Source organism: Acomys russatus, chromosome 3 (genome assembly GCF_903995435.1).
Source record: "Acomys russatus chromosome 3, mAcoRus1.1, whole genome shotgun sequence".
NCBI lineage: Eukaryota > Metazoa > Chordata > Mammalia > Rodentia > Muridae > Acomys > Acomys russatus.
Window position 1 is genome coordinate 72,533,989 of NC_067139.1, and position 11,968 is coordinate 72,545,956.

General features: G+C 46.2%; 1 protein-coding gene across 3 annotated transcripts in view; it reads left to right on the top strand.

The window, feature by feature from the left end:
- Adk (adenosine kinase) overlaps positions 1 to 11,739 on the top strand; it is a 397,266-nt gene extending 385,527 nt beyond the window's left edge. For 2 of the 3 annotated variants that reach the window (XM_051142845.1, XM_051142848.1), the window contains one exon: positions 11,602 to 11,739. In XM_051142845.1, coding sequence (XP_050998802.1) covers positions 11,602 to 11,726 — 125 coding nt within the window. In that variant the 3' untranslated portion in view covers positions 11,727 to 11,739. The remainder of the gene's footprint in view (positions 1 to 11,601) is intronic. The other variant, XM_051142847.1, reaches the window with a different exon arrangement.
- The last annotated feature ends 229 nt before the right edge of the window (positions 11,740 to 11,968 follow it).

Genomic DNA, 11,968 nt, shown 5'->3' on the forward strand with positions numbered 1-11,968 from the left:
TCGTTTCTAAATACACTTCTTTTTTGTTTGGAATTGGGGCCTTGTTTTTTGTGTGGAGTTTTTGTTTGTTTGTTTTGGGACTGTTTCATTATATAGCCTAGGCTGACCTGGAACAAACAAACAAACAAAGAGATTCTAGATTCTAGAAGCTGGGTATAGTGGTGCGAGCCTGTAATGCCAGGACTCCAAGAAGCAGAGGCAAGCACATCACTGCGAGTTCAAGGCCTGCCTGGCCTATAAAGTGAATCCAGGGCAGCCAGGACTACACAGGAAAACTCTATCTCTGAAAACCAAAAAACAAACAAACAAAAAACAGATTCTAAGATATTTCTGTTTGCCTTACACTGCAGGTATATGTGTACACATGTGTACACATGCATACTTTTGCACCACAATGTTCATGTATTGAACTCAGGTCATGAGGCTAGGAGCTGTCTCTGGGCCCTTCTCATTGTAATATTAACATTAATGCATATGAAGCCAGAGCTTAGCCAGGAACTGCATGAGCCAGGAGCCTTGTGAAAGGCTTTTGTGCAAACACTCTACCTGCCATCATGCAAAGAGCCAGAAAAACATTACAGTTGGGGGGGGGCATAATCACTCACTTAGAACAATAAGAAAAAAATAAAATTTTATTAAGCCGGGCATGGTGGCGCACGCCTTTAATCCCAGCACTCGGGAGGCAGAGGCAGCCGGATCGCTGTGAGTTCGAGGCCAGCGTGGTCTACAAAGTGAGTCCAGGATGGCCAAGGCTACACAGAGAAACCCTGTCTCGAAAAACCAAAAAATAAAAATAAATAAATAAAATTTTATTAAAATTAAGCCTGACCATTCATTGTGTCTTTCCACATCTACACTAATGTATTGGGTGGTTTGGGGTTTTTGTTTGCTTTCGTTTTTGGGTTTTGGAGACAGAGTTTCTCTGTGTAGCGTGATCTGCCTGCCTCTGCCTCCCAAGTGCTAGGATTGCAGGCATGCACCATCATTATCACGCCCGGCTCATGTGTTAGGTGTTTTACAGTAAACTTTTGTTTGTTTCTTTGTTTTTGTTTTGTTTTTCAAGACAGAGTTTCTCTGTGTAGTCCTGGCTGTCCTGGAACTGGATCTGTAGGCCAGGCTGGCCTTGAACTCTGCCTCTCAAGTGCTGAGATTAAAGGTGTGCATTACCACCGCCTAGCCTGCAGTAAACTTCTTATTCCTTCTTGCACTGCTCCTGCCTAACTGGCGAAGATTAGATTTCAGGATAACCAGTTCTAAAGTCTGGAGCAACACACTGTCAAAAGAGCTGGGCGTGCACACCTTTAATCCCAGCACTGGGGAGGCAGAGGCAGGTGGATCTCTGTACATTTGAGGTCAGTCTAGTCTACAAAGTGAGTCCAAGACGGACAAGGCTACACACAGAAACTCTGTCTTGAAAAAGAAACAAAAACAAACAAACAAGACATCAAAAGATGTTGTGGGCAGCCGGGCGGTGGTGGCGCACGCCTTTAATCCCAGCACTGGGGAGGCAGAGGCAGGCGGATCGCTGTGAGTTCGAGGGCAGCCTGGTCTACAAAGTGAGTCCAGGACAGCCAAGGTTACACAGAGAAACCCTGTCTCAAAAAACCAAAAAAAAAAAAAAAGATGTTGTGGGCTCTTTGACCTGGTGCTGTGTGTTTATTTGTGCATGTAGTGCCATACCAGATGCTGCCCTACATCAGATCCCCAGGCTATGAAGTAGCATGTTGTAGGTTAAAGGGTGCCACTAGGGCTGTACTCTTTGTATGTCAGTAGATAGAGGAGGAAATTGGCTTTTGGCAGTTATGTTTAGGTCTCTTCCTCTACGTTAAGGTGTTTTATGACAGAAAAAAGATGGCATGGATTTATGAATCACATGTCTTTTGTTTGTTTTGGTTGGGGGGGGGGGGCTTGGTTTCTTCATAAAAAAAGATTCTAAGGATGGCCAAGGCTACACAGAGAAACCCTGTCTCAAAAAACCAAAAAAAAAAAAAAAAAAGATTCTGCGGACAAATAATTTAGCATCACTCAGCCCCATTTTTCTCAACTGTAGAAATAAAGATGAGTATCTACCTTGTTTGCGTTTTTTCCGGAAGGCAAATGGAGTGAAGTTTACAAAGCACAGTGCCTGAGCCACAGAGAGAATTGTCTGTTGCTAGAACTGGAGGTCTTCACTAGGTGGAGCGGCAGGTGGTGTAGACTGGGGGGCAGCAGGTGAGCGTGTCTTCATTAGATAATACTGTTGGGCTGTTTGCACGTCTGCTTCCAGTCTCACAGCAGCCTCCTGGGTGGCTTGGCATCCATCCTGGCTTCTGGGCGAACACTAGGTGCCAGCCCAGTTCTTAGGCACTGTTGTCATGAGGTCCTAGGACCATAACCTATTTGCCCTTGTTTGGTCTAGGAGGACATTGAGTGATGTGCACAGGCCAGTTCAGCTCACCTCCCTAAGTGATGCCGGACATGAGGACTCTATAAACAGATGTTCTGTTCGCATCCCTCATCTGTGGCCTTCTCCTCACCTGTACAGTTTTCGAGTGTTGCCTACCACACAAGCCATGGTTTTCACTGACTGCCGCTCCCTGCCTGACCTCCATGTTCTCTCTGTCTTATGCTACATTACATTTTCAATAATCACTTTAGGAAGAAATTCAGTTATCTCTTTCTCATGGTTCTGTCTTAAGTGTCTTCATGTTGATTTGACACAAAAAGCTCATGTTCCTGTAATGGTCTAAAAGAACCCCGTGACTTTCTGTCCCTGTCTCCCCACTCATCTCAGCTGCAAGCTCCATTTATATTGCTCTTCTTTCTGGCCTTAAATACTTTGCACAACTGAAACTGGAACCCACAGTAGGTCTGCAGTGGGCTTGTGAGATATGGAAGCAGCTGTTCCAAGCACAGCGCTCCAAGAATCATCCTAGGATGCTGCAGGGGGCTCTGCTGAGTCGCACTGGTAACATCCTGTAGACTTCTGCCCGAACTACCTGACCAGAGCTACTGTAATCAAAGCTCAGCTGTCTGGCTCTCCTAGGTCCGCTCTTCATCACAGACCTTAAACATTTGCTCTCCATGTTGCTTTTCTTGCTGCTTCCTCATTACAACTGATGTTTTTTGTTTTTCAAGACAGGATTTTTCTGTGTAGCCTTGGCTGTCCTGGACTCACTTTATAGACCAGGATGGCCTCGAACTCACAATGATCCACCTGCCTCTGCCTCCTGGGTGCTGGGATGAAAGGCGTGCACCTCCACATCTGGCTACAACTGATCTTTGACTGTTTTACAAAATGCATTTTTCTCTAATCCTTCCTTTTGTTTCTTCTGCATATAATGTGCATCTCTTATAGTACACACTAAGGCTCTGTTCATCACACCTTCTCCAAGAAGCATTTCTTTTTTTTTTTTTTTGGTTTTTCGAGACAGGGTTTCTCTGTGTAGCCTTGGCCATCCTGGACTCACTTTGTAGACCAGGCTGGCCTTGAACTCACAGCGATCCGGCTGCCTCTGCCTCCCGAGTGCTGGGATTAAAGGCGTGCGCCACCACGCCCTGCTCAAGAAGCATTTCTTGATGTCCCCAGATATGTACATATTTTCTTTCTCCTGAAGCAGCAAATGTAAGACAACACTCAGTATTACCTCTTTAAGTTCTTCTGTATTGAGCCCAGTGCCTAGACACTCAGACGCACACACGGCCTCACCTGCTGCGTGGCAGCTGGGATCTGGTGAGTGTTGGTAGAAGAAAGCACCAAAGTCAACACTAAAGGGCAGATGTCTGTGTTGTTTGGTTTGTTTACGTGTGTGTGTGTGTGTGTGTGTGTGTGTGTGTGTGTGTGTGTGTGTGTTTAACACAAGGTCCCCAGGCATGGTAGTGTGGACCTTTAACTCCTGCACCAGAACTGGGTGGTTCTCTATGATTCAGGACAGCCAGGACTATTTATAGAGAAAGCCTATGGATGGATGGGTGGATGGATGGATGGATGGATGGATGGATGGATGGATGGGCGGGCGGGCAGGATTGCAGACAGGTGGGCTAGCACACATGCAAGCAAGCAAGACATACTGGGTTTCACTCAGTAGCCTGGAACTCACTGTATAATCCTTAGCTACCACACCCAGCTGCTTCTTCTTTTTTTGTTTGTTTGTTTGTTTGCTTGTTTTTTGTTTTTGTTTTTCAAGACAGAGTCTCTCTATGTTAGCCTTGGCTGTCGTGGACTCGCTTTGTAGACCAGGCTGACCTTGAACTCACAGTGATCCGCCTGCCTCCGCCTCCTGAGCGCTAGGTGTGGTGGCCTTTAATCCTGGGCATGCACCATCACACCCAGCTCCACACCCAGCTTCTAAAGGGCAAGTGTCTTTTTTTTTTTTTTTTTTTTTTTTTTTTTTTTTTTTTTTTTGGTTTTTCGAGACAGGGTTTCTCTGTGTAGCCTTGGCCATCCTGGACTCACTTTGTAGACCAGGCTGGCCTCGAACTCACAGCGATCCGCCTGCCTCTGCCTCCCGAGTGCTGGGATTAAAGGCGTGCGCCACCACGCCCGGCCGGGCAAGTGTCTTTTTAAAAAGTAAAATAAAGAGCTTGGAAACTAAACTGATCCAGAAATGACAGAGAGCAATGCAAGTACACACATGAGAACAGGAAAGGAGTTCAGTACTGTTGCTTGTAAAATATCGTATCAGGTTTGCTCTAATTGCATGGTAATGCCTTTAAGAACAAAGGTAATTACATGATAACTTGTGTTACTACTCCCACATTATCTCTTAATAACTATGTAATTAACTTGTCACTACCGTACAGTGTGAAGTTTGCTATTACTTACATATAAAGAGCATCGATAACTTCAGCGAGCAAGCTGGAGTGAGGCCAGGGACAGAGGCAGTCTGGAAATCACCACATTAGAGCAGTCAGGAAAGCAAATGATTAATTAGATCGTTGTACCTGTCCAGAGGACTGAAAGCAAAGCCACAGCGAACAGCTGCAGAGCTGGGGTTGCGTCACGTGACTTTCTGAAGCTAACAAGCACGCAGCAGAGCGAGGATGCTGAGAAAGCTGAGGAGTCGCTGGGGTAGGGTGCGATGCAGAAGCTCTGGGTAGTCTCTTCTATTTTGAAAGGGTTTCTCTTTAAGTAAACATGCATAGGGACTGTTTGGTTGTGGTTGTTGAGACAGGATCTCACTTTGTCTTCTAAGCTAACCTGGAACTGGACTTCTCCCTGCCTCAGCCTCCTAGGGACTAGATTCACAAATGTGTTTGATGTATGCCTGGGTCAAAATGTAAAATAATAATAATGAAAACACTGGCTAGATGAGCAGGCAGGCTCCTGTCATCAGAGCCCCTGGGAGGTAAAGACAGAGAGACAAAGAATCCAAGGCTGTGTCAGCTCTATAGAGAGAGAACCTAGGGCCAACCTGGGCCACATGTGATGCTGTCTGAAAACAGAGTGGAAACTCTTTTTTCATCTCAAGTCACCACCATCTTGAGTTTGTTTGTGAGGCGTACGTGGCAGAGATGTGCAGCACCAGAAACTCTGATTCACTGCTGGTGAAAAATGAAAGCTAAGATGGCCACTTGGGAATACAGTCTGGCAGTTTCTTACACACCAAACATATGCTTACCATATGATCTTGCAATTGTGTTCCTTGGCTGCCTAAATGAGTTGAAAACTTATGTCTGCACAAAAACCTGTACACAAATGTTTATAGCACTTTTACTTATAAATGACAGGGCTAAGAAGCAACCAACATGCTCTTCAGCCTGTAGGTATATGAGGAGGCAAGCGGTGGTACATGCAGTATATACCATTAGTCAGGAAGGAGGAGGCCACGGCTCACTGGACACTTGAAGAGGACTGGAGTTGGACTCTCAGCACTGACATGACAGCTTCCAACCATCTGTGACTCTAGTACCAGGGGATCTGACTCCCTCTTCTGGCTTCTAAGGGCACCAAGCACATGGTGCAGGCAATAACACTCATACACATAAAAATAATAAATCTTTAAAAAAGAGGAAGAAATGAGTGAATGGGACTGACAGATGGTTCTCTGTGTAAATGCACCTGCCATGGACACAGGAGACCTGAGTTTGACACCCAGATGCCACAATGTGGAAGGAAGGTGAGAACTGGCTCCAGCAAGCTGTCCTGCAGCCTCCACGTGCTTGCCATGGTACAACAAACACCCCTACCTCCACACCAAGTAAATAAATACTGTTTATGTTACATACTGAGGTACTGAAGTATCACAGAAGCTGGGCGTAGGGGTGCAGGTCTTCACTCTCAGCCCCGGGGAGGCGGAGGCCGGTGAATCACTGTGAGCTGGAGCCCAGCCTGGGCTGTATGGGTAGTTCCAGAACAGCCCGAGCTGCACAGTAAGATCCCGTCTGAAGGGTGGCGGGAACTTAGGCTGTTTATTCATTCAAGTTCTCTATCATTCTTTAAATATAAGTGTGCACATTAAGTAACTTTATACAGTTTTTTGTTGTTTTGTTTTTTTAGTTTTTGTGTGTTTTTTGGTTTTCTTTTTTGTTTGTTTGGGGTTTTGTTGATTTTTTTGTTTTTGTTTTTTTGTGACAGGGTTTCTCTGTGTAGCCTTGGCTGTCCTGGACTCACTTTGTAGACCAGGCTGGCCTCAAACTCAAGCCATCTGCCTGCCTCCGCCTCCCAAGTGCTGGGATTAAAGGCGTGAGCCACCACGCTCAGCTAGGTTTGTTTTGTTTTGTTGGTTGGTTGGTTGGTTTTGGGTTGTGTTGTTGTTTGGGTTTTTTGTTTGTTTGTTTGTTTTGTTTTGTTTTTTGGTTTTCCAAGACAGAATTTCTCTGCATATCCTTGGCTGTCCTGGACTCACTTTGTAGATCAGGCTGGCCTCAAGCTCACAGAGATCCTCCTGCTTCTGCCTCCCCAAGTGCTGGGATTAAAGGCGTGCGCTACCAAGCCTGGCCTTTTAATCAGTCTTTGTAATTAATAAGGACTACTTTTTGAGAGTTTCACTTATAATTGATTATGTAATATCTGTAGTTCATTTTTGGTTGTTTTTAAAAATAGATTGAAAAGCTGATACTCTCCAGGGGCCAAAGGTCTTAACTTTTGTCAGCACCCAGGTTTTCCTTGTCAGAGCAAATGGGATTTCAGAGCCCTACAGTGCACTCAGCAGCCAGTCAGTCTCTCTCTGAGAAGGAGGCCTCCGGCACTTAGCTTCACAGAATGTTCCACCACATAAGCTCTTCTCACAAAGATCATGGCAGGAGGAATGAGGGAAACAGATGTTGCTTATAAGGGCCCTAATAGACGTGTTTCCACTGTAAACTGATCCCACTCTGAATCTGGCGTCTGCCCTGTTTGCTGTGTGGGCCAAACATTTCAGTCTCAGAGTTTGGCAGAAAGTTTATACTGACCTGTGCCTGTTACCTGAAAACCCTGATAAAAAATAGTCTTGAGAAAATGCGTTCACATTCTTCCAAATTGGTTCTGTTAACCAAATTAATTCTCTTCTGTAACTGGGCAAACGTTTTATCAAATACAGAGCATTTCCTGGGCCTGGCCAGGAAAAGAGGAAGGACATAAGTCATTGTACCATGGCTTCAAATTAACCTCCAACGTCACCCTGGTCCCTGGGCTGCCCGGGGCCTCGGGGAAGGCCCGGAAGTCCGCCTGCTGAGCAGTTTCTCATTATCCTGTCCTGAGCATTTGAGCCCAGCTACAGCTACAGAGGCCAGTTGCACAGGTTTTCCTGGTTTTGACCTGTCCTAATTGGTTTTTTGGTTTGGTTTGGTTTGGTTTGGTTTGGTTTTTCGAGGCAGGGTTTCTCTGTGTAGCCTTGGCCATCCTGGACTCACTTTGTAGACCAGGCTGGCCTCGAACTCACAGCGATCCGCCTGCCTCTGCCTCCCTAGTGCTGGGATTAAAGGCGTGCGCCACCACACCCGGCTGACCTGTCCTATTTGTAACTACACTTCTTTCCTTCCTTCCTCCCTCCCTCCCTCTCTCCCTCCCTCTCTCCCATCTCTTATGTTTAAGTGCAGTTTTATGTGGACATGCCCACCCACTGTTCCCACACCTGTCCACATCTCTCCTCCACTGTCTCACCCATTTGGATCGCCACTACGTGGAAACTGTCACAGTAACGTTGCTGTGAACATTCATTCACAAGTCTATATGTGTCTGCATTTCATTTGCCTTGAGTAAATAGCTAGAAATCAAACGACTGAGTCATATAGTAGGTAAATTTAACTTTTTAAAACAATATTTATTTTTATTTTATATGTATGAGCACTTGCCTGCATGCATGTCTGTGCACCACCTGTCTGCCAGTGCCCTAGGAGACCAGAAGAGGGCTGGGATTACAGGCATGCACCACCATGCCTGGCTTCTATTTCTGGTTTTTGAGACAGGGTCTTCCAACAATGCCCCAGGCAGACCTTAAACTTGCAGGCCTCCTTAGTAGCTGGTCTTACATACATCCAAGTTTTAGAGGCTTCTTGTCAGCTCTTGAGTCAGTAACAGGTCTCCACCCTCTCACACTGACTTTCCCCAGTTAGGTGAGTTTCTTTTCCTTTCCTTCATGGGGCTTGTCATTTTCAGTGGCTTTTTTTTGTTTGTTTGTTTTGTTTTGTTTTGTTTTTCAAGACAGGGTTTTTCTGTGTAGCCTTGGCTGTCCTAGACTCACTTTGTAGACCAGGCTGGCCTCGAACTCACAGCGATCTGCCTGCCTCTGCCTCCCAAGTGCTGGGATTAAAGGCCTGCACCACCACACCCATCTTTTGTTTTTGTTTTTGTTTTTTGAATATTACTTTTTAACTGGTGTCTATTAGACATGATTGCTACACTGTGTACTAGTGCAGCTCTTCACTCTTCTCATTTGATAACCCTCCAGCTTTACTGAACTAGTACTCGTAATGGTCTTCTAGATTCCACAGGACTCACATGTGCACATGTGCAGGCTTTTTGCTTGTATTATTATTTTAGTTTTTTTTAAAATAATTTTTAAATTTCTTTCTTCTCTTTTAAGATTTATTTATTTATTATGTATACAATGTTCTGTCGGCATGTGTGCTTACACTCCAGAAGAGGGCACCAGATCTCATTACAGATGGTTATGAGCCACCATGTGGTTGCTGGGAATTGAACTCAGGACCTCTGGATGAGCAGCCAGTGCTCTTAATCACTGAGCCATCTTTCCAGCCCTAGTTTTTTTTTTTTTAAAGATTTAATTATTTATACAGATTCTGCCCACACGTGTGCCTGCCCACCACAAGAAGACACCAGACCTCATTATAGATGGTTGTGAGCCACCATGTGGTTGTTGAGAATTGAAATCTGGACCTTCGGAAGAGCAGACAGTGCTCTTAACCTTTGAGCCATCTCTCCAGCCCCTCGTTTTAGTTTTTAAGGCAGAGTCCTTTACCCAATTAGGCCTCAGACTTCACTGAGTGCCTGAGAATGACCTTGAACTCCTAACCTTCTTGCCTCTAGTTCCCTAGTGCTAGATTAAAGGGTGTGTTACCCTGATGTACCAAAATAGACCAGGAATTATGATCCTTGGCATTACTGATATGTACAGTGCTTATCAGCATCCGTGTCACCAGATGGACATAATGCTTCCAACCTCTTTTATTTATTTATTTATTTATTTTCTTTCAACCTCTTTTTGAGGGAAGTGGTGAGATAGGGTCTTTCTGTGTAGCCCTGGTTGCCCGGAATTCCATATCTAGACTAGGCTGGCCTTGAACTCAGACAACCACCTGCCTCTGCTTACTGAGTGCTAGAATAAAAGGAGTGTGTGCCACCACTCCTGGCCTTGTCTACTGTCTTAGTTACAGGTATAGACAACCTTGCTTCTTCAGATACTAGAAGGGACTTCCTTTCTGTCTGCATGGCTGACAGTGTTGAGGAGCACCTGGGCGGGCCAGAGGCTACAAACTTGTGATCCTGGCATCATGAGGACGAGACAGGAAGACAGCAACTCAAGGGAGCATGAGGCCTGCAAGTGCATCATACAGAGGCCAGGAGAGGGCATCAGATCCCCTGGAACTGGAGTTGCAGGGCTTGTGAGTCACCATGTGGGTGCTAGGAACTGAACTCAGGACCTTGCAAAGACCAGCAAGTGCTCTTAACCTCAGAGCCACCTCTCCGGGCCTGTGGACCTGGGAATGGCGTGAGATAAGAAGCAGTGTCACTGTAGATCTGAGCTGTGGCAGTAAGAACAGGGAAGTTACAGACTGAGGCACACCTGAGGCGGACATGGCTTCATCCCCACCCTACAGTCCTGACTTATACTGTCCTCTGTCTCTCTCAGCATTGTCAGTCTGTGTGTCTGTTTCAGCCTCTCGCACCCCCCATGGCACTGGGCAGGCCTGGGTTGTTCACCTTGCGTGTGACCTCATAACCATGCGGAGCAAACTAGAGTCGTCTCTGTTTCGCCTCGTTTGTTCTTCCCTGTGTGACTAATGTATAATACTTGAAGGTCTTGGTTTCATATAATTTGTCTTTATTTCAGCTGTTTTCAGAAGGAACCTACACCTAGCTCCTTTCAGTCCATCTTGCTGAGACGATATCTACAGTGCTGTTTCTGCAATAGCTTTATGTTAAAGTCAGGCTGACCTGCGGTCCCCACCTGTGACATTAGTGCATTTCATTGCTACCTCTGGAAAGAACACACTGTCTGTCTGTCTGTCTCTGTGTGTGTGTGTGTGTGTGTGTGTGTGTGTGTGTGTGTGTGTGTGTGTGTCCCCACCCACCTACTCAGATTTTGTTGGTTTTTGAAACAGACTCCCATAGTTCAGGCAGGCCTGAATTCACTGTGGCACCTTGGATGACTGAAATTTTGACTCTCCTGCCTCCGCCTCCAAGTGCTGAGATGCAGGTGTACTCTGCTGTGCCCTACCACTCTGCATCTTTCTCTCAAAAGATGTGATAGGAGCCAGGCAGTGGTGGCGCACACCTTTAATCCCAGCACTCAGGAGGCAGAGGCAGGCAGATCTCTGTAAATTCTAAGCCAGCCTGGTCTACAAAGCAAGTCCAGGACAGCCAAGGCTACACAGAGAAACTGTCTCAAAAAAAAAAAGTGGGTGTGTGCATGTGGGAGAGGAGTGTGTTGACATGTTTAATAAAAAAGAAATTCACAAGGAAGAGGAAAGAGTTAAACTGTAACTCTTTCGGCAAGACCTCCAGGTAATGCATGTCACCAGTGCTCGCTTTGCACTTGTCCAAGTGTGTGTGATGGTCCTTAGACGCCATTGCTCTGACAGAATACCTGACACAAAGCTTGGGGAGGAAGGGTTTGCTTCTCACCCTGGAGAGGCTGCAGTACTGCAGAGCAGAAGCAGAGACAAGATGGCCACACCGAATGCTTCCTCTTCCCACTTCTCATTGCTCTCAGGACCCTGCTACCTTCTAGGTGGTGTCGCCCACACGCAGGGCACAGGGCATTCCCATAGCTACCACCATGCTGTGGTCAACCCAGAGGCGAACGCCACTAGTGTCCTAGGAGCACCTGTCCTTCAAGGTGACAGTCAAGATTAACTGCCATGGTGAGACTGAGAGCAGAGTCGCTGGTGGCGCTGAGCTCTTGGCATTACAGTGCCGCTGCACTGCACTCACGCTCTTCCGTTTGTCCCCTCTAGGGTTCCTGTCTCAACTGGTCTCTGACAAGCCTCTGGCCGAGTGCATCCGCGCAGGCCACTATGCCGCAAGTATCATAATCAGGCGAACTGGCTGCACCTTTCCTGAGAAGCCAGACTTCCACTGATGGGGTCTGCGGTGACCACGTCCCGAACGTTCCTGCCATAAGAAAGAATAAAATTACGTGCTGTCTTTGCCCACCCTGATTCTCTCTCTCTCTCTCTCTCTCTCTCTCTCTCTCTCCCCCCGTGCTACTCCTAGACCTTTAGTCTCTCTGAAATCTGGGGGAAAATGTTTATTTCCATAGTTTGTTAGCGCCTCTTTAATGCCTAACAGTAACACAGCATTTCAGTAGAAACTTTACTTCAT